General features: G+C 37.7%; 2 protein-coding genes across 2 annotated transcripts in view; one reads left to right on the forward strand and one right to left on the reverse strand.

The window, feature by feature from the left end:
* mre11a (MRE11 homolog A, double strand break repair nuclease) overlaps positions 1–14,396 on the forward strand; it is a 33,107-nt gene extending 18,711 nt beyond the window's left edge. Inside the window, exons 8-20 of the mRNA XM_061878578.1 lie at positions 865–1,050; positions 1,123–1,294; positions 1,371–1,451; positions 1,525–1,654; positions 5,094–5,194; positions 9,118–9,288; positions 9,366–9,425; positions 9,492–9,648; positions 12,060–12,146; positions 12,219–12,283; positions 12,374–12,423; positions 14,001–14,103; positions 14,193–14,396. Coding sequence (XP_061734562.1) covers positions 865–1,050; positions 1,123–1,294; positions 1,371–1,451; positions 1,525–1,654; positions 5,094–5,194; positions 9,118–9,288; positions 9,366–9,425; positions 9,492–9,648; positions 12,060–12,146; positions 12,219–12,283; positions 12,374–12,423; positions 14,001–14,103; positions 14,193–14,234 — 1,405 coding nt within the window. The 3' untranslated portion in view covers positions 14,235–14,396. The remainder of the gene's footprint in view (positions 1–864; positions 1,051–1,122; positions 1,295–1,370; positions 1,452–1,524; positions 1,655–5,093; positions 5,195–9,117; positions 9,289–9,365; positions 9,426–9,491; positions 9,649–12,059; positions 12,147–12,218; positions 12,284–12,373; positions 12,424–14,000; positions 14,104–14,192) is intronic.
* A 1,472-nt stretch (positions 14,397–15,868) lies between these two features.
* Positions 15,869–20,932, reverse strand: part of tmprss4a (transmembrane serine protease 4a) — a 56,999-nt gene continuing 51,935 nt past the window's right edge. Inside the window, exon 13 of the mRNA XM_061878579.1 lies at positions 15,869–16,579. Coding sequence (XP_061734563.1) covers positions 16,568–16,579 — 12 coding nt within the window. The 3' untranslated portion in view covers positions 15,869–16,567. The remainder of the gene's footprint in view (positions 16,580–20,932) is intronic.

Raw genomic sequence — 20,932 nt, forward strand, 5'->3', positions numbered from 1 at the left:
TAGGGGACCGAAAGCAATGGATGTGGAGCGGGTCTAACATGATACTGTGAAAGTTCAATCCATAGTGGCTCCAACACAGCCGCGAGAGTTCAGTTCAAGCGGATCCAAGACAGCAGCGAGAGTCCCGTCCACAGGAGACCATCTCAAGCGGAGGCGGATCAGCAGCGTAGAGATGTCCCCAATCGATACAGGCGAGCGGTCCATCCTGGGTCTCGACTCTGGACAGCCAGTACTTCATCCATGGTCATCGGACCGGACCCCACTCCACAAGGGAGGGGGGGACATAGGAGAAAGAAAAGAAGCGGCAGATCAGCTGGTCTAAAAAGGAGGTCTATTTAAAGGCTAGAGTATACAAATGACTTTTAAGGTAAGACTTAAATGCTTCTACTGAGGTGGCATCTCGAACTGTTACCGGGAGGGCATTCCAGAGTACTGGATCCCGAACGGAAAACGCTCTATAGCCCGCAGACTTTTTTTGGGCTCTAGGAATCACTAATAAGCCGGAGTCTTTTGAACGCAGATTTCTTGCCGGGACATATGGTACAATACAATCAGCAAGATAGGCTGGAGCTAGACCGTGTAGTATTTTATACGTAAGTAGTAAAATCTTAAAGTCACATCTTAAGTGCACAGGAAGCCAGTGCAGGTGAGCCAGTATAGGTGTAATGTGATCACACTTTCTTGTTCTTGTCAAAAGTCTAGCAGCCGCATTTTGTACCAACTGTAATCTTTTATTAAATAAATTAATACAATTTGTAAGTTCCTTTGTTTCCTCCGTTTAAGCTTTAGCACCATTTCATTGGATAATATGTAAACCATACCGGACCCCTCTTCGCCTCTAATGTGCAATGGCTTTGTGTCCAGGAGTAAGCACGGCCCCACAAACTACATCCCCGAGCAGTTCCTGGATGAATTTCTCGACCTAGTGGTGTGGGGTCACGAGCATGAGTGCCTGATTGCGCCGGCCAGAAATGAACAGCAGCTCTTCTACGTGACACAGCCTGGCAGCTCTGTAGCTACCTCGCTCTCTCCTGGAGAGGCTACCAAAAAGTACCGAGACACACACCCATTAAGTTTAAGAGCTGAAGAGATCAAATGTTTAATTGTCTAATGTTTATGCAGGCACATAGGGTTGCTGAAGGTGAAAGGTCGGAAAATGAACATGCAGAAGATCCCCCTGAAAACGGTGCGTCAGTTCTTCATCCAAGATGTGGTGCTTTGTGACTACCAGGATGTGTTCACAGTGGATACACCGAATGTCACCAAGAAGATTGAGAACCTTTGTCACGCCAAGGTACTCGCCATTGCTAAGCAGACAAGAGCATGTCGCTCTTTGTCGCATCTCTGAGGATCGGAATGTGCGTTTGTAGGTCAACGAGATGCTAGAAGAAGCCGAAAGGGAGCGGCTGGGCTGTCCGCTCACCCCAGAGAAGCCGCTAATCCGCCTCAGGGTTAGCTTGACGTCTTCCTGGAACCTTCCAATTATGATTCCACCAGAGCTTATGTTTGTCCTCCCTTGTTTAGGTAGACTACACCGGAGGATTCGAGACTTTCAACACTTCCCGCTTCAGTCAGAAATATGTGGACCGTGTGGCCAACCCAAAAGACATTATTCACTTTCTCCGATGCCGCGAGAAAAAGGAGCAAGTAAAAGGTAGAACTACATTTCATAATCTGTGTGCAAAATCAAAATTCCTTTATTTTAAAAGGGCCCTATTATGCAAAACCAACTTTTCTTGCATATGGGTAGCTGCTGTTGTGTAGTTGGGGTTTGCATAGGTTTCGGTAATTTGAAATGAAACCGTGTAGGCATTAAAGGGGAACATTATCACAATTTCAAAAGGGTTAAAAACAATAAAAATCAGTTCCCAGTGGCTTGTTGTATTTTTCGAAGTTTTTTTCAAAATTTTACCGGTCTCGGAATCCATCCATCCATTTTCTACCGCTTATTCCCTTTCGGGGTCGCGGGGGGTGCTGGCGCCTATCTCAGCTACATTCGGGCGGAAGGCGGGGTACACCCTGGACAAGTCGCCACCTCATCACAGGGCCAACACAGATAGACAGACAACATTCACACTCACATTCACACACTAGTGTTGCCAATCAACCTATCCCCAGGTGCATGTCTTTGGAAGTGGGAGGAAGCCGGAGTACCAGGAGGGAACCCACGCATTCACGGGGAGAACATGCAAACTCCACACAGAAAGATCCCGAGCTTGGATTCGAACCCAGGACTGCAGGACCTTCGTATTGTGAGGCAGACACTCTAACCCCTCTGCCACCGTGAAGCCCTCGGTCTCGGAATATCCCTAAATAAAGCTTTAAAGTGCCTTATTTTCGGCTCTCTGCGAAGACACTGGCCATTTCCCTGTGACGTCACACAGTGCTGCCAATGTAAACAAACAATGGGAATACCACAGCAAGATATAGCGACATAAGCTCAGATTCAAACTCGGATTTCAGCGATTTAAGCGATTCAACAGATTACGCATGTATTGAAACAGATGGTTGGAGTATGAAAATATTGAAGAAGAAACTGAAGCTATTGAGCAAATAGCTATTGACGCTATTCATAGCCATAGCATGGCCGAAAAGCTACGTTATCATTGCCGGTAAAATGTGCGGACCAAACGATCAGGACTTTCGTATCTTGTGACACTGGAGCAACTTAAATCCGTCGATTGGTAAGTGTTTGTTTCGCATTAAATGTGGGTGGAAGGAAACGTAATATAGTTGCAAATGCATCTGCAGGTTATCCATACATCTCTGTGCCATGTCTGCTTTAGCACCGCCGGTAAATAGCATGTTAGCATCGATTAGCATAGCATGTTAGCATCCATTAGCATAGCATGTTAGCATCGATTAGCTCGCAGTCAAAATCAACAAAACTCACCTTTTTGATTTCGTTGACTATCGTTGCAAATGCATTTGCAGGTTATCCATACATCTCTGTGCCATGTCTGCCTTAGCATCGCCGGTCAAATGTGGAGACACTCTGGCACGTTCAATGTGGGTCTGGCGGCAGACACTTTGGCATCTTCGGGCCAGTGGTGCAACTTGAATCCCTCCCTGTTAGTGTTGTTACACCCTCCGACAACACACCGACGAGGCATGATGTCTCCAAGGTTCCAAAAAATAGTCAAAAAAACGGAAAATAACAGAGCTGAGACCCGGTGTTTGTAATGTGTTGAAAATGAAAATGGTGGGTGTGTTACCTCGGCGACGTCACGTTCTGACGTCATCGCCTCCAGCGCGATAAACAGAAATGCGTTTGATTCGCCAAAATTCACCCATTTAGAGTTCGGAAATCGGTTAAAAAAATAGATGGTCTTTTTTCTGCACCATTGACGCTTACATAGGTCTGGTGATAATGTTCCCCTTTAAGGAGAAAATGGATGGATGGAATTAATGATTCCTACTCTGAACATTATTTCATCACGATCATTCATGTCTGTGACCAATTACAGCGATAAACGAGGATTGACTGTGTACAGTAGTACCTCAATTTATGAGTTTAATTTGTTCCATAACCAAGCACTTAACTCAAAACACCCGTATCACAAATCAGCCTCGCCCTTTAAAATGAATTTAAATCAATTTAAACTGTGCTTAGCCCTTCACAAAACACCACAATATTAACATGTAACATGCCTTTTAAACAGAAACAACTGACTTTTGGACAATATTGTTTTGAACAGTAGTTTTATGATGTACTTTAAGAATATTGTCCAGCATTTACCTTGGAGAGCGGACTAATCAGTGTCTCCTTTGGCCTGCTTCTCTGTCGTGTAAAAACAGGAATGAAATGTGTGTGTGAGTAGTTATTTGTTTGTATAAGTTTTGTGATTGGCTGAGGACCAGTTTACAATTCAGTCTACCATTCCAGGCCCACATATGCGGTCCTCTCCAAGGTTTCTCTTAGTCATCATTGTCATCGACGTCCCACTGGGTGTGAGTTTTCCTTGCCCTTATGTTGGCTCAATGTGGTTTGTGCTGTGGTTTGTGCAGCCCTTTGAGACACTAGTGATTTAGGGCTATATAAATAATCATTGATTGATAGCCAACTGCTAAGCTAGAGCTCTTGAATGTAAACTGAAGTGGACAGATCTATAAAAAAGTTGATGTTAATAGTACCTAGTATAGTATCAGTTAATGGTCAATATTTTTTTTATTATAAACTCTGGACACAAGAGCCAATAATAGTCGTTGCTTTTGGTTAATTATGTTGCACTATTGACATTATTACATATAGGCAATAATTTTTATATTTGATTGATAAAGTTACACGGCCATCCGGTGTTTTGGTCTGATTAAAATTGTGATCAAAAATGGAATAATTCTCTCATTTTAATGATTTTAATTAACATTGGTATGACCCATTCTGCCCCTGTAGCTACTTGGTATTGGATCGATACCTACATTTATAGTATCACCCAAAACAATTGTAAAGTATCCAAACAGCAAAAAAATAAGTGCTTTTTACATTTTAACAGAAGTGTGGATGGATCTGCATTACAGTAGAAAGTATCTATTAGCAGGAAGATTAATACTAGTTTTTACAAAATATTACCACAGGTAATGATGGAATATGTTATCGCATATGTCACTGGACAAATCTGGAGACTTTTTAACTTGTTTTGAATTGGTTCTATTGTTAGTTTGTTTTGTTTGTATACCGAATAATAATACTAATAATAATAAGAAGAAAAGAGGCTGCAACATGTATCACATAGTACAGTATATTTTAGGTCATATCGCCCATCCCTAATTTCTACAATAAATGCTTTATTGTAGCTTTCTGCAACAGAGTAAAAAAAAAGCCACCGGCGACAATACTGTTGTGTAACCATTAGCAGTTAAACCATAGACTTTTCTAGAAGACTTGGGGTTTGACAAAGGGTCAAACCACTGAATTATTTTTTATTTTTTTTATTTTTGTGAGAGCTCAAGACATTTCTCCTGCTTCTGTAGTTTGGCATTTGTCTCTCACTGTTTTTTGATGGACGTTAAGCCACCTACAGACCTGGTGTGACATAAGAAAGCAAATTGCAGGTATTAATCTATTTTCTATTAATCCTTTTATCTGCTCTCAGATGAAAACTATGTTGACTACAGCAAAGCGATAAAAACGTCTGCAGTTGAGGGCCTGAGAGTTGAGGACCTGGTCAAACAGTACTTTGAAGTGGCCGAGCAGGTGATGCACACCAAACACACACACACATACATACTGGTTATCATTTGGAATGGGGACCAAGTTTTTCATCATGACTTGGGGGGACCACCCTTTCTACAGGTTGTGGAGGCATAAAGCAAATGAGGTAAAATGGGCACTGCCCAGTTAGCTCATACACGTCTTTCAATCTCTGGATTGATGAAGTAATGTGCTGATTATTCTTACTGGGGACCCTGGGGAAAAAGAGTTAATATGGTTCATAGGGACCAATTTAAATAATTTTGCATAATTCACACAAATTTGTACGTGACTACTGAGGACCATTTAAAAAAAATAAATAAACAAGTTGAAATTAAATATGACATGATCCTCAGAATACAGCACTACAGCTGTCGTCTTAAAGGAAGTTTCACCACTGAAATGTTCAAGCAAATCCTGCATCTTCTCTGACATTACTGAATAGATAGATAGATAGATAGATAGATAGATAGTACTTTGATTCCTTCAGGAGAGTTCCTTTAGGAAAATTAAAATTCCAGCAGCAGTGTACAGAGTTGAGATCAATTTAAATAAAAGTAAAAAGTAAATAATGGGGGTTTAAATGGAAACAAAATAGAGAAATATTACAATAAGAATAAAAACTAAAAAGCAACAATGGGAATAACAATATAACAGTAAAATAAGAATATAACAAGACAATGTAGGCAGTAGTGACCATGTTATGAAAACATATTGCACTGTTATTGTTTTCATAACATGGTCACTACTGCCTACATTGTCTTGTTATTTTACTGTTATATTGTTATGCTATTTAGCAGTATTAAAGTTGTCTGCAAATCCAACTACCATATATAGAAGGATGGAAAATTCTGAATTTCAGTCATACTTTAAGGTAATAATGTTTTATAATCATGCTGTATGAAAATGTCATCCTTAGGAACACTAAACCAGATTTTGTTTTTGGAAAAATATATTAGTTTTAACTAAGGATGGATACCATACAGAATCACAGTACTATTAATGCCAGGATAGCAAATGTTTCACTTTTCAAGAAAATTAATTTTGTCATTTACCAATATTTGAAACACATAAACAAAGCACCGCAGTTTTTTTCATAGTTTGGCCTGGGGCAACTTATGTGTGAAATTATTCAATCAATCAATCAATCAATCAATCGTTTACTTATATAGCCCTAAATCACTAGTGTCTCAAAGGGCTGCACAAACCACCACGACATCCTCGGTAGGCCCACATAAGGGCAAGGAAAACTCACACCCAGTGGGACGTCGGTGACAATGATGACTATGAGAACCTTGGAGAGGAGGAAAGCAATGGATGTCGAGCGGGTCTAACATGATACTGTGAAAGTTCAATCCATAATGGATCCAACACAGTCGCGGGAGTCCAGTCCAAAGCGGATCCAACACAGCAGCGAGAGTCCCGCTCACAGCAGAGCCAGCAGGAAACCATCCCAAGCGGAGGCGGATCAGCAGCGCAGGGATGTCCCCAGCCGATACACAGGCAAGCAGTACATGGCCACCGGATCGGACCGGACCCCCTCCACAAGGGAGAGTGGGACATAGGAGAAAAAGAAAAGAAACGGCAGATCAACTGGTCTAAAAAGGGAGTCTATTTAAAGGCTATTAACACATTACCGTAAAATATCAAATAATATTATTTATCTCATTCGCGGAAGAGACGAAGAAAATGTCAGCAATCGTCACACACGTCAACCAATAAGAATTCGGCGGGGAGGGTCATGGCACAAGTGCATTGTGGGTCATGGAATGCTAACTGCTATATGCTATATGCTACTGCTGTAGCTATTAAAATGGATCATTTCATTATTGGCGGTAACTTATAAAAACTGAGAAGGGCTGAACAAAAATGGCACCGAAAAGAAAATCATGTACTGCAGATTACAAGCTGGATGTAGTGAAATATGCAACAGAAAACGACAAGAGGAAGCGGCGCATACCTTTGGAGTTGGCAGAGTTGTTCAGAAACGACATCGAGGAAGAAGATTTCATCGGATTTATTAAGACTGACAGATTGTTTGGTAAACGTATAGCATGTTCTATATGTTATAGTTATTTAAATGACTCTTACCATAATATGTTAGGTTAACATAGCAGGCACCTTCTCAGTTGGTTATTTATGCCTCATATAACGTACACTTAATCAGGTTGTTGTTCACTATTCTTTATTTATTTTAATATTGCCTTTCAAATGTCTATTCTTGGTGTTGGATTTTATCAAATACATTTCCCACAAAAATGCGACTTATACTCCAGTGCGACATATATAGTCTTTTTTCCTTCTTTAGTATGCATTTTCGGCCGGTGCGAAGTATACTCCGGAGCGATTTATAATCCGAAAAATACAGTAAGGCACATTTTTGTGATTAACTATACAGTGATTATCTATACACGGAAGAAATGTGAGCAGAGCAGCGAGTACAGTACCGGCTACAGCCCGATGAGGGGGCTGCTGTGCAAATGTCTCACACTCAAGCATGTTTTACGGGCCCATGCTTAAAGGGGAACATTATCACCAAACCTATGTAAGCGTCAATATATACCTTGATGTTGCAGAAAAAAGACCATGTATTTGTTTAACCGATTTCCGAACTCTAAATGGGTGAATTTTGGCAAATTAAACGCCTTTCTGTTTATCGGTCTTTTAGCGATGACTTCAGAACGTGACGTCACCGAGGTAACACACCCACCATTTTCATTTTCACATTACAAACACCGGGTCTCAGCTCTGTTATTTTCCATTTTTTCGATTTTTTTTTGTAACCTTGGAGACATCATGCCTGGTGGGTGTGTTGTCGGAGGATGTAACAACACTAACAGGGAGGGATTCAAGTTGCACCACTGGCAAGAAATCTGCCGCCAGACCCCCATTGAATGTACCAGAGTGTCTTCACATTTGACCGGCGATGCTAAGACAGACATGGCACAGAGATGTATGGATAACCTGCAGATGCATTTGCAACGATAGTCAACGAAATCACAAAGGTGAGTTTTGTTGATGTTGTTGACTTATCTGCTAATCAGACATATTTGGTCACGGCATGACTGCCAGCTAATCGATGCTAACATGCTATTTACGCTAGCTGTATGTACATTTGAAACTAGATACCCACATTTAATGCGAAACAAACACTTACCAATCGACGGATTTAAGTTGCTTCAGTGTCACAAGATGCGAAAGTCCTGATCGTTTGGTCCGCACATTTTACCGGCGATGCTAATAAGGTAGCCATGCTATGGACCACTTCATTAGGTACACCCACGCTATGGCCGAATAGCATCAATAGCTATTCGCTCAATAGCTTCAATTTCTTCTTCACTTTTGTTTTCGCTACCTGCCTCCATACTCCGACCATCTGTTTCAATACATGCGTAATCTGTTGAATCGCTTAAGCCGCTGAAATCCGAGCTAATGTCACTATATCTTGCTGTGGTAACCGCCATGTTGTTTGTATTGGCAGCACTGTATGACGTCACAGGGAAATGGATAGTGGTTTCGAAGATAGCAAAAATAAGGCACTTTAAAGCTTTATTTAGGGATATTCCGGGACCGGTAAAATTTTGAAAAAAACTTCAAAAAATACAACAAGCCACTGTGAACAGATTTTTATTGTTTTTAACCCTTTTGAAATTGTGATAATGTTCCCCTTTAAAAATCACTTAGGCATCTTCAGAATGGATCTGACTATATTTTAAAAAGGTTTCCCTTTAGGGGACCTTTTTTTTTTCTTGTCCCCATACCGTCAGAGGTCCCCTAAAGGTGACTCTGTTAACTGAGCGCTGTCCCCATTAAGTAAGCATTGCCAGAACACACACACACACACACACACACACACACACACACACACACACACACAATTACTTCTTGTCCTGTGTATGGAACATGTGTTGATCATGTGTCCACAGAAGGTGCAACTGTCCCTCCTGACCGAGCAGGGCATGGGCAAAGCCATTCAGGAGTTTGTAGACAAAGACGAGAAGGACGCCATCGAGGAGTTGATTACCTACCAGCTAGAAAAGACGCAGCGCTACCTTCAGGGTCGAAGTGTCGGCACAGAACAAGAAATAGACGCGGAAGTGAGTGGCTGGCAAGGCATGGGTTTTTTATCAATATCAGTAACGTCAATTAAAGTACTTATTCTCTAAATGTTCAGATCCGACAAATCCGAGAGACTAAAAGGAACACGGCGGAAGAAGCAAATGAAATCAAAGAGGTTTGTGTTGTAGACGCTGATAGGCCCGAAACTTTGCATTTAGCACTTTTTTTTTGCCTCTTTCAGGCAATCGACAGAGCCAAAGCTCACCGCTTGGCGAGAGGAGGGGACGACATGGACGTGAACATGTCAGATGAGCTGAGTGACATGGACGCCGAGCAAGAACCTACCACCGCCAGAGGTAGAGGAGGCAGAGGGCGGGGAGGACGAGGACGGGGGAGAGGTGAGTCATGTCGTAAAGCTTTCTTCTTCGTTTTAGTGCAGATTTTCTACACGTCACTGAGGGTTGGATTTTCATCAAAGCTGACACATGTCAACAATCCACTCAGACTTTATTATCATTATATCATCAATGAGAGTATTTCATTCATAGATAAAAAAAAATACTGATTACATACATACATACATACATACATTTTGGTATATAATTTGTGAATATATGTGCTGAAAGTGTAATACACTTGACTTCCTGCAGAGGGCAGTTAAAACGCAACATGAGAAAAACCTAAAGACAAGTAAAATTGTTTAAAAATAAATTGGGAGAAAAAGAAAATATATAAATTGATACTTGTGTGTGTGTGTGTGTGTGTGTGTGTGTGTGTGTGTGTGTGTGTGTGTATGTATGTGTGTGTGTGTATGTGTGTATATATATATATATATATATATATATATATATAAATATATATATATGTACTGTATATGTATGTATATGTCCAAAGCCTGTTTTTTTTCTTTTGTATTTATTCAAAAATAGTTTTGTTGTCACTTGCCTTGCTGTTTTGTGCTTTGAATTTTGCGATGCGTTTTAAAAAAAATATCTTTCTTGAAAAATTGTATCACTGGTCCTTGCTGTTTTGATTTTGACTATTGCCTATTATTAGTTAAACAAATTAGAATATTTGAGCACATTTGACATAATTTTGGCTAGGGCTAGGCGAGATGGCCTTTTTTTATTATCTCTATATTTTTAGGCCGTGTCACGATACACGATGTATATCTCCATATTTTGCCTTAGCCTTGAATGAACACCTGATCTTAATCAGGAAAAATTACTAATGATGTTCCATAAATAATTTTTTAATTTTTTCAAAAAGATTCGAATTAGCTAGTTTTTATCTTCTTTTTTCCGGGTGAATTTTGAATTCTAAAAAGTCGAAACTGAAGATAAACTATGTTTCAAAATTTAATTTTCATTTTTTTTTTCCCTGTTTTCTCCTCTTTTAAACCGTTCAAGTAAGTGTTTTTTTCATCATTTATTCTCTACCCAAAACCTTCCGGCAAAGGAAAAAAGATGTACGACGGAATGACAGACAGAAATACCCATTTTTTTTAAATATATATATATACATATATATATATATATATATATATATTTATTTATTTATTAAAGGTAAATTGAGCAAATTGGCTATTTCTGGCAATTTATTTAAGTGTGTATCAAACTGGTAGCCCTTCGCATTAATCAGTACCCAAGAAGTAGCTCTTGGTTTCAAAAAGGTTGGTGACCCCTGCTCTAGCAGGTGATTTTTCAAACGATGCTACATATTAGCAGTGGTGCTACTTTTTGTAGCAACGCTTTTGCCCCACACTTGAACAAATTACGGTTGTCTGTTCGACATCTTCCCACTTGAAGCCAAACCACCTCCAGACCATGGACCCCCTGCTGTTTTTTTTGGGAATTAATTCATCCTTCATTTGCTACCACATTCGCACCTTCTTTCTCTCGTATTACCACTCGCACCACAGCTAACGTTACCCATGCTGCTACCTCTCTGCTCCGCGAGGGCGTATACGTATGTGACGTATGTAAGAAGGTGCGCTTGTTTTATGTGTCTGTGAGAAGGAGAGACAACAAAGAGTTATAAAAGCTTGAGTGTAATGCCCGCAGCTAAAAGCAACTGCGTGAGAATGTATACTCGAATATCACAATATTGTCATTTTCTATTTGGCACAGAGACAAACCCGCGGTATATCGAGTAAATCGATATATCGCCCAGCCCTAATTTTGGCCTAAATTTTGCATTTTCAAGCATAGCACGGTTACATGCTATGCTTATTATATTATTGCACAGCAAATCATCATCATTGAACAAGTTTCAGTATTTTTACAGGTAGTGGTTTTGGTGTTTAAGAACTGTGTGTGAGAGTATAACCTATGTTATTGCGCATTATGTTTTATATATGTCTTACGACCGTACAGTATATATCTTATTTCCTATTATTATGTCTATTTTATTGGGTAAAACGAGTGAAATGGTGACTCCGAGGGGGTCATTTGATGTCTAGAGTGCTCTAATATTGTTAAAATGGTTTTAAAAGGCTGTATTCAGTTTTTGTATGCTCTAACTATGAAAATATTACATTTATCAATAATAATCCTACATTGCGAAAATGCACTTCTTGCGATTGGGTCTGGGACCAGTTAACAGCGAAAAACGAGGGCCAATTGTTAAATTTTTTTAATTCATATTATGTATTACGTCATGGTATTTTATTATTTTTAGAGGTATTTCAACACAATCTCCTCTATTTCCTTAAAAGGAATCAGTCCTCGATGGGTTGTTGCTGTAGTTTTAACACAAATGCATGTGTTTTGATTTTTCTCTGTATTATTTGTAATCGACCATCACCCAGGTGCTAAAGCTTCTGAGCCTAAATCATCCGGACGGGGCGCTTCCAGGAAATCCTCAGTGACAACCCAAAGTAAAAGCATCATGCAAGGTCAGCATGTTGCGTTGTACATTTTAAAAATGTGTGCAAATTCTCACAAACTGTCATTTTGAACTCTTTTAGCATTTAAAGCTTCCTCCCAGAGACCATCTAGGAACTCATCGTCCATATCCTATGCAGAAGATAGTGTAAAACAACATACTATTTATTTATTTATTTTTTTAACTTTACATTTCATATCATTATTATTTCATATCCATGCTTCTTGTCATCGGCAGATATCTATTGACGACTCTGATGATGAGACACCTGCAACAAAAGCGCCAAAGTATGTTTGCTTCTCTTCACTCTTGATGCTTTTTATGGAGTAATCTTTTTTTGGTTTATGATTGGGAAACCCAATATTAAAAAATATTGATCAAATAGATAAAATGCATAAGGGAATATAGGTTTATGGGTTATGGCACAAGAAGGTAAAATGTTTACAAAAAAATATTCATGTGGACTATTCCTGATTTGTATAACAATGGCAATCTAGTAACTTCTAGAATATTTATAGCATTCCAATCAGCTATACAGTTGTGCTCATAAGTTTACATACCCTGGGAGAATTTATGATGTTTTTGGCCATTCCTCAGAGAATATGAATGATAACACAAAAAACTATCTTCCACTCATGCTTAATGGTTGTGTGAAGCTATTTATCGGCAAACAACTGTGTTTACTCTTTTTAAATCAAAATGACAAAAGAAAGTACCCAAATGACCCCGATCAAAAGTTTACATACCCCAGTGACTTTGATCTGATAACATGCGCTAAAGTTGACACAAACAGTTTTGATTATGATTGTATGATATACAAAAATGCAAATGTGCGGACAGTCGTGATATCGTCTTGTCTCTGCTCTGACTGCGTCACGGTACTCGATGTTCGGCCTTGGGGCGGTTTAGCTCGGTTGGTAGAGTGGCCGTACCGGCAATTTGAGGGTTGCAGGTTCGTTTCCCGCTTCCGCCATCCTAGTCACTGCCGTTGTGTCCTTGGGCAAGACACTTTACCCACCTGCTCCCAGTGCCACCCACACTGGTTTGAATGTAACTTAGTTATTGGGTTTCACTATGTAAAGCGCTTTGAGTCACTATAGAAAAAGCGCTATATAAATATCAATCAATCAATGTTTACTTATATAGCCCTAAATCACTAGTGTCTCAAAGGGCTGCACAAACCACTACGACATCCTCGGTAGGCCCACATAAGGGCAAGGAAAACTCACACCCAGTGGGACGTCGGTGACAATGATGACTATGAGAACCTTGGAGAGGATATATATATATATTCAATACAATTCAAATATAATTCAATTCAAAAGTCAGCAGGCCGACTCTGGAAACAAACACTGATACGAGACTGGCTTGCAATCTTTTGGATTGCTAGCTTTGCACGGACAAAGAAAATATACAATTTCAGCACAATTGATAATAACTATAGCAACGGCCCTTAAGCATAAAGTTGTGTGATAATATATACATAATTATTCTAACAGTACACAACGCGTCATTTTATTTGGTTCAAAAATCGCAAAGTTTGTACATTGAGGGTTTTGTAAATCGAGGTTCAACTGTAAAGTGTTTGAATTTATAAAAGAAACAGAAATTAAATACATAGATATTGAATTAAACTTATATGGTCTGCTGCAACATTGTTGTGCCATTTCCAGCTAAAACTCCTGTTCAACAAAACCAAAAATGTATTTTAACTCAAAATGTGATCAGGTAATGATAAGTTTAGACTCAGACATTTTGTTTGAATGAACTATTGTACACTCCCATCATTGCTCTGATCTATATTTCAATCTATATATAGTATAAAAATGTCTGCATCATCCCTCTGCTGTCCTCCTTGACCCAGAGCCAGACCATCGTCCTCGTCGTCCTCGTCTTTCTTGCGGCACAGCTCTCAGAGCCAGAGTCAGAAATCCAAAGGAATCGAATTTGATGACAGTGATGATGAGGTAAGGCAGAACTAGTTCATCTCACATCAATTGCATTTGTCTTTTCCCACGCTCAACTTGAAATCTCTTTTATTTTTTCCTTAATCCAGGATGATCCATTTAAAGGCCCCAGCCGCCTTGCAAGGAGATAACTTCCTCTCAAAAGCCGATGTTCTTTGTTTTGATTCAGCCTCCAAAATAACCATAAGTGCTATTTAGTGAAAGGGCGTTGTTGTTTTGGTGGGTTTCTCTGCAACTAACACGATTTGGATCATTTGATAAGATATTCTGTAATTAAAATGTTTCATATAAAAGGCTTTTTTGACGTTTGTCCTTCAAAAGTGCAAATAACGGATGCTATAAGACAGTGTTTTGCAACTTTTTCTGAGCCGAGGAACATTTTTTTCCATTGAAAAAAATTCCGAAGCACGCCACCAGCAGAAAACATTTAAAAAATGAAACTCAGCAGCCAGTATTGATAAACCATAACAAATCATGCATCAATACAGCTCTTGTCTCAAAGTATGTGTACTGTCACCACCTGTCACATCACGCCCTGACTTATTTAGAGTTTTTTGGTGTTTTCCTGTGTGTAGTGTTTTAGTTCTTGTCTTGCGCTCCTATTTTGTTGTTGATTGTCATGTCATTTACGGATGGACTTTGTGGACGCCGTCTGCTCCACAAGCTGTAAGTCTTTGCTGTCGTCCAGCTCATCTCTGAACATTGTTTACGATCATGGGCACCAGCAGCGAGAGCGATTCGGACCGAGAAAGCGACATTTTCCCCATTTAATTTGAGCGAGGATGAAAGATTTGTGGATGAGGAAAGTGAGAGAGAAGGACTAGAAAAAAGAAAAAAAAGACTACAGTGGGAGCGATTCAGATGTTATTAGACATATTTACTAGGATGATTCTGGAAAATCCCTGATCTGCTTATTGTGTTAGTAGTGTTTTAGTGAAATTATATGGTCGTACCTGTACAACCTGAAGGTCGGCCCTGCACCTTTCTTCAGCACCAGTTGACGGGTGGTGGCAATGCCCATCTCTGCCCTTCGCAAGGGACCCTCTTCGAAACACGATCTTTCGAAATGATCGCTGCATAATACACTGTACTTTGTGTGTGTGGTCTAATCCAACCGTGTTCGCTTGACCGCTCTGTTCCATAGTATAGCTTCACCGTCATCTTTCGGGAATGTAAACAATGAAACACCGGCTGTGTTTGTGTTGCTAAAGGCGGCCGCAATACACCGCTTCCCACCTACAGCTTTCTTCTTTGATGTCTCCATTATTCATTGAACAAATTGCAAAAGATTCAGCAACACAGATGTCCTGAATACTGTGGAGTTATGCGATGAAAACAGACGACTTATAGCTGGGAACGATGCTGGCACAAAATGTCCTCTACAGTCCGTGACGTCACGCGCACTCGTCATCATACCGAGATGTTTCAGCAGCGAAATTTAAAATTGCCATTTCGTAAACTAACCAAGCTGTATTGGCATGTGTTGCAATGTTAATATTTCATCATTGATGTATAAACTATCAGACCGCGTGGTCGGTAGTAGTGGCTTTCAGTCGGCCTTTAAAAAGTACAAAACCTAACTGTTTTTTACATGTGTTTTTAAACGCTAGTTTGAACAAAATCCTAGCAGTGATATTTTTTTGTGGTGCATGTTAACATACCAAACGTATGTTAATAGGCTGGCCTTAGGAATCTAGTGGCCAGAATTTGGTGCCGGATCAAAAACACACACCTAAGATAGAAATTACATTGAATAATAATAACATTCTTTGGCAATGCTTTCTTTATTTATTTACATATTTACAAAAGCATAAAGACAACTTCAAGATCAATACAATCAACAATCTGTGATGGCAATTTACTCCCTAATAAGTTTATCCCAACGTTAACAAGCTTATTTTTTAATCGTCAACTATACCAGCTTTCCTTTCTTAAACCTGTAAAAGGAACTCTTTAAAACGGAGACTGTGCAAAGGTGCACCAACAGAAAAAAAAAATGAAAATAATGGTCAGTGCATCAATCTGCTTGAGTCGTTGACACATGCACACAGTAGTGTCAAGTAATAATTGCCTTCTGACTTAAAAGTGCTTGTTTTTGAATCATTATTTTGTGTGGTGAAGCAATGCATTTGTCCCCAAGATTAACTGAATGAGCATCATCAATGCCTCAACCCGGTATAACTACATAGAGCTATACTACCAACCTCCCCATGTAGATGGCAAGTAAACAAAGGATGCTGCCAAAGTTATCATTCCCTTGCATTGCTCTCTACTGGCCTGCTATGAAGACCCTCAGTGACAACTCATATACACTCACTTGTGCCCTGAGATACCAGAAATGGCACTAAAACAAAACAAAAAAGTAGAAGTGTGTGGAAATGTGAGCATCCGTCCATTTGGCTGAGGAAATGATTGCTCCACGGCTTCACTTTTGCAGCAGAGTCTTTTTTGCAGTGCAGGGTCGTCATGGGTTTTTCTGGATGAAAATCAAATAAGGGATGAATAAATCACATGTGCACACACAAAAAAATAGCGCACCACATTCAACCAACCACAACATTAGTGCACAAAAAGCAAATCAAATAAATAACACTTCCAGCTTGTCGACATAGAACCAGGGGGATGTCAGAAATGTGAAGGGGCCATCATGTCTCCACGCTGTTCCGTCATGCGCCAGCAATTTTTTTAGTTCTATACAACAGTAACATTTAACTTATTTGTGGAGTTTGGTTTTTTGCTGCAATGTGTGTCCAGCGCCACTCTCTTAATTTATGTAGTAACTTCATATTGTGTATTATGTACACCTTTAGTAATATTTAGAGCTAAACATGAACATTTGGACTCTTTTATTCAATAAAAAAAGTTACAAGGGGATATATAACATTTTAGCATATTTCTGTGCTGCATTAAAATGTGTCCCCCTTCTATTTCCCTCAATTTATGTAGTAACTTCATATTGTTTATTGTGTACACTCTTAGTATTATTTACAGCTAAATGTGTACATTTGGACTAATTTTATTCATTAAAAAAAGTTAGTAAGGGATACCTAAAATTTCAGCATATTTCTGTGCTGCGTTAAAATGTGTCCCCCTTCTATTTCCCTCAAATTATGTAGTAACTTTATGTGGTTTATTATGTACGCTTTGAGTATCATTTACAGCTAAATGTGTATATTTGGGCTAATTTTATTAATCATAAAAAAGGTACTATGGGATATATAACATTTTAGCATATTTCTGTGCTGCATTAAAATGCGTCCCCCTTCTATTTCCCTCAATTTATGTGGTAACTACATATTTTTTTTTTTTATTGTGTACAGTCTTAGTATCATATACAGCTAAATGTGGATATTTGGACTCATTTTATTCATTACAAAAAGTTAGTAAGGGATACCTAAAATTTCAGCATATTTCAGTGCTGCGTTAAAATGTGTCCCCCTTCTATTTCCCTCAAATTATGTAGTAACTTTATGTGGTTTATTATGTACGCTTTGAGTATCATTTACAGCTAAATGTGTATATTTGGGCTAATTTTATTAATCATAAAAAAGGTACTATGGGATATATAACATTTTAGCATATTTCTGTGCTGCATTAAAATGTGTCCCCCTTCTATTTCCCTCAATTTATGTGGTAACTACATTTTTTTTTTTTATTGTGTACACTCTTAGTATCATTTACAGCTAAATGTGGATATTTGGACTCATTTTATTCATTACAAAAAGTTAGTAAGGGATACTTAAAATTTCAGCATATTTCTGTGCTGCCATTAAATGTGTCCCACTCTATTTCTCTCAAATTATGTAGTAACTTTTTGTGGTTTATTATGTACACTTTTAGTATTATTTACAGCTAAATATTTGCATTTGGACTATTTTTTTTAATCACAAAAAAGCTAGGGGATACATAAAATTTCAACATATTTCTGTGCTGCCATGAAATGTGTCCCCCTTCTATTTCTCACAAATTATTCAGTAACTTTATATTATTTATTATGTACGCTTTGAGTATCATTTACAGCTAAATGTGTATATTTGGGCTAATTTTATTAATCATAAAAAAGTTAGTTGGAGATACCTAACATTTCAGCATATTTCTGTGCTGCGTTAAAATGTGTCTATCTATTTCCCTCAAATTATGTAGTAACTTTATGTGGTTTATTATGTACACTTTTAGTATTACTTACAGTTAAATGTGTCCATTTGGACTCATTTCATTCATTAAAAAAAGGTACGATGGGTTATATAACATTTTAGCATATTTCTGTGCTGCATTAAAATGCGTCCCCCTTCTATTTCCCTCAATTTATGTAGTAACTCCATATTGTTTATGTACACTTTTAGTATTATTTACAGCTAAATATTTACATTTGGACTAATTTTATTAATCACAAAAAAGTTAGTAGGGGATACATAACATTTTAGCATATTTATGTGCTGCATTAAAATGTGTCCCCCTTCTATTTCCCTCGATTTATGTAGTAACTTCATATTGTTTATTATTTACACGTTCAGTATTATTTACAGCTAAATGTGTACATTTGGATTCATTTTATTCATTACAAAAAGTTAGTACGGGATACCTAACATTTCAGGATATTTCTGTGCTGCCATAAAATGTGTCCCCCTCCATTTCCCTCAAATTATGTAGTAACGTTTTGTGGTTTGTAATGTACACTTTTAGTATTATTTACAGCTAAATATGTGCATTTGGACTATTTTTTTAAATCACTAAAAAGTTAGTTGGGGATACATAAAATTTCAGCATATTTCTGTGCTGCCATGAAATGTGTCCCCCTTCTATTTCTCACAAATTATTCAGTAACTTTATATTGTTTATTATGTACGCTTTGAGTATCATTTACAGCTAAATGTGTATATTTGGGCTAATTTTATTAATCATAAAAAAGTTAGTTGGAGATACCTAACATTTCAGCATATTTATGTGCTGCGTTAAAATGTGTCCCCCTTCTATTTCCCTCAAATTATGTAGTAACTTTATGTGGTTTATTATGTACACTTTTAGTATTACCTACAGTTAAATGTGTCCATTTGGACTCATTTCATTCATTAAAAAAAGGTACTATGGGATATATAACATTTTAGCATATTTCTGTGCTGCATTAAAATGCGTCCCCCTTCTATTTCCCTCAATTTATGTAGTAACTCCATATTGTTTATGTACACTTTTAGTATTATTTACAGCTAAATATTTACATTTGGACTCATTTTATTAATCACAAAAAAGTTAGTAGGGGATACATAACATTTTAGCATATTTATGTGCTGCATTAAAATGTGTCCCCCTTCTATTTCCCTCGATTTATGTAGTAACTTCATATTGTTTATTATTTACACGTTCAGTATTATTTACAGCTAAATGTGTACATTTGGACTCATTTTATTCATTACAAAAAGTTAGTACGGGATACCTAACATTTCAGGATATTTCTGTGCTGCCATTAAATGTGTCCCCCTCCATTTCCCTCAAATTATGTAGTAACTTTTTGTGGTTTATCATGTACACTTTTAGTATTATTTACAGCTAAATATGTGCATTTGGACTATTTTTTTTTAATCACTAAAAAGTTAGTAGGGGATACATAAAATTTCAGCATATTTCTGTGCTGCCATGAAATGTGTCCCCCTTCTATTTCTCACAAATTATTCAGTGACTTTACATTGTTTATTATGTACGCTTTGAGTATCATTTACAGCTAGTTATATGTGTATATTTGGGCTAATTTTATTAATCATAAAAAAGTTAGTTGGAGATACCTAACATTTCAGCATATTTATGTGCTGCGTTAAAATGTGTCCCCCTTCTATTTCCCTCAAATTATGTAGTAACTTTATGTGGTTTATTATGTACACTTTTAGTATTATTTACAGTTAAATGTGTCCATTTGGACTAATTGTATTCATTAAAAAAAGGTACTATGGGATATATAACATTTTAGCATATTTCTGTGCTGCATTAAAATGTGTCCCCCTTCTATTTCCCTCAATTCATGTAGTAACTTCATATTGTTTGTTATGTACACTTTTAGTATTATTTACAGCTAAATATTTACATTTGGACTCATTAATCACAAAAAAGTTAGTAGGGGATACATAACATTTTAGTATATTTCTGTGCTGCATTAAAATGTATCCCCCTTCTATTTCCCTCAATTGATGTAGTAACTTCATCTTGTTTATTATGTACACTTTTAGTATTATTTACAGCTAAATGTGTACATTTGGACAATTTTTTTTAATCATAAAAAAGTTAGGGGATACATAACATTTCAGCATATTTCTGTGCTGCCATAAAATGTGTCCAACTTCTATTCGTCTCAATTTATGTAGTAACTTCATATTGTTTATTGTGTACACTTTTAGTAATATTTAGAGCTAAACGTGTACATTTGGACTTATTTTATTCATTACAAAAAAGTTAGTAGGGGATACATAACATTTCAGCAAATTTCTGTGCTGCATTAAAATATGTCCCCCTTCTATTTCCCCCAATTTATGTAGTAACTTCATATTGTTTATTGTGTACACTTTTAGTATTATTTACAGCTAAATGTGTACATTTGGACTATTTTTTTAAATCACTAAAAAGTTAGTAGGGGATACATAAAATTTCAGCATATTTCTGTGCTGCCATGAAATGTGTCCCCCTTCTATTTCTCTCAAATTATTTAGTAACCTTATATTGTTTATAAAGTTATATCGTTTGCAGCTAAATGTGTATATTTGGACTCATTTTATAAATCAGAAAAAAGTTAGTGGGGGATACATAACGTTTCAGCATATTTCTGTGCTGCGTTAAAATGTGTCCC

This window comes from Nerophis ophidion, linkage group LG18 (genome assembly GCF_033978795.1).
Source record: "Nerophis ophidion isolate RoL-2023_Sa linkage group LG18, RoL_Noph_v1.0, whole genome shotgun sequence".
In the NCBI taxonomy this organism is placed as follows: Eukaryota; Metazoa; Chordata; class Actinopteri; order Syngnathiformes; family Syngnathidae; genus Nerophis; species Nerophis ophidion.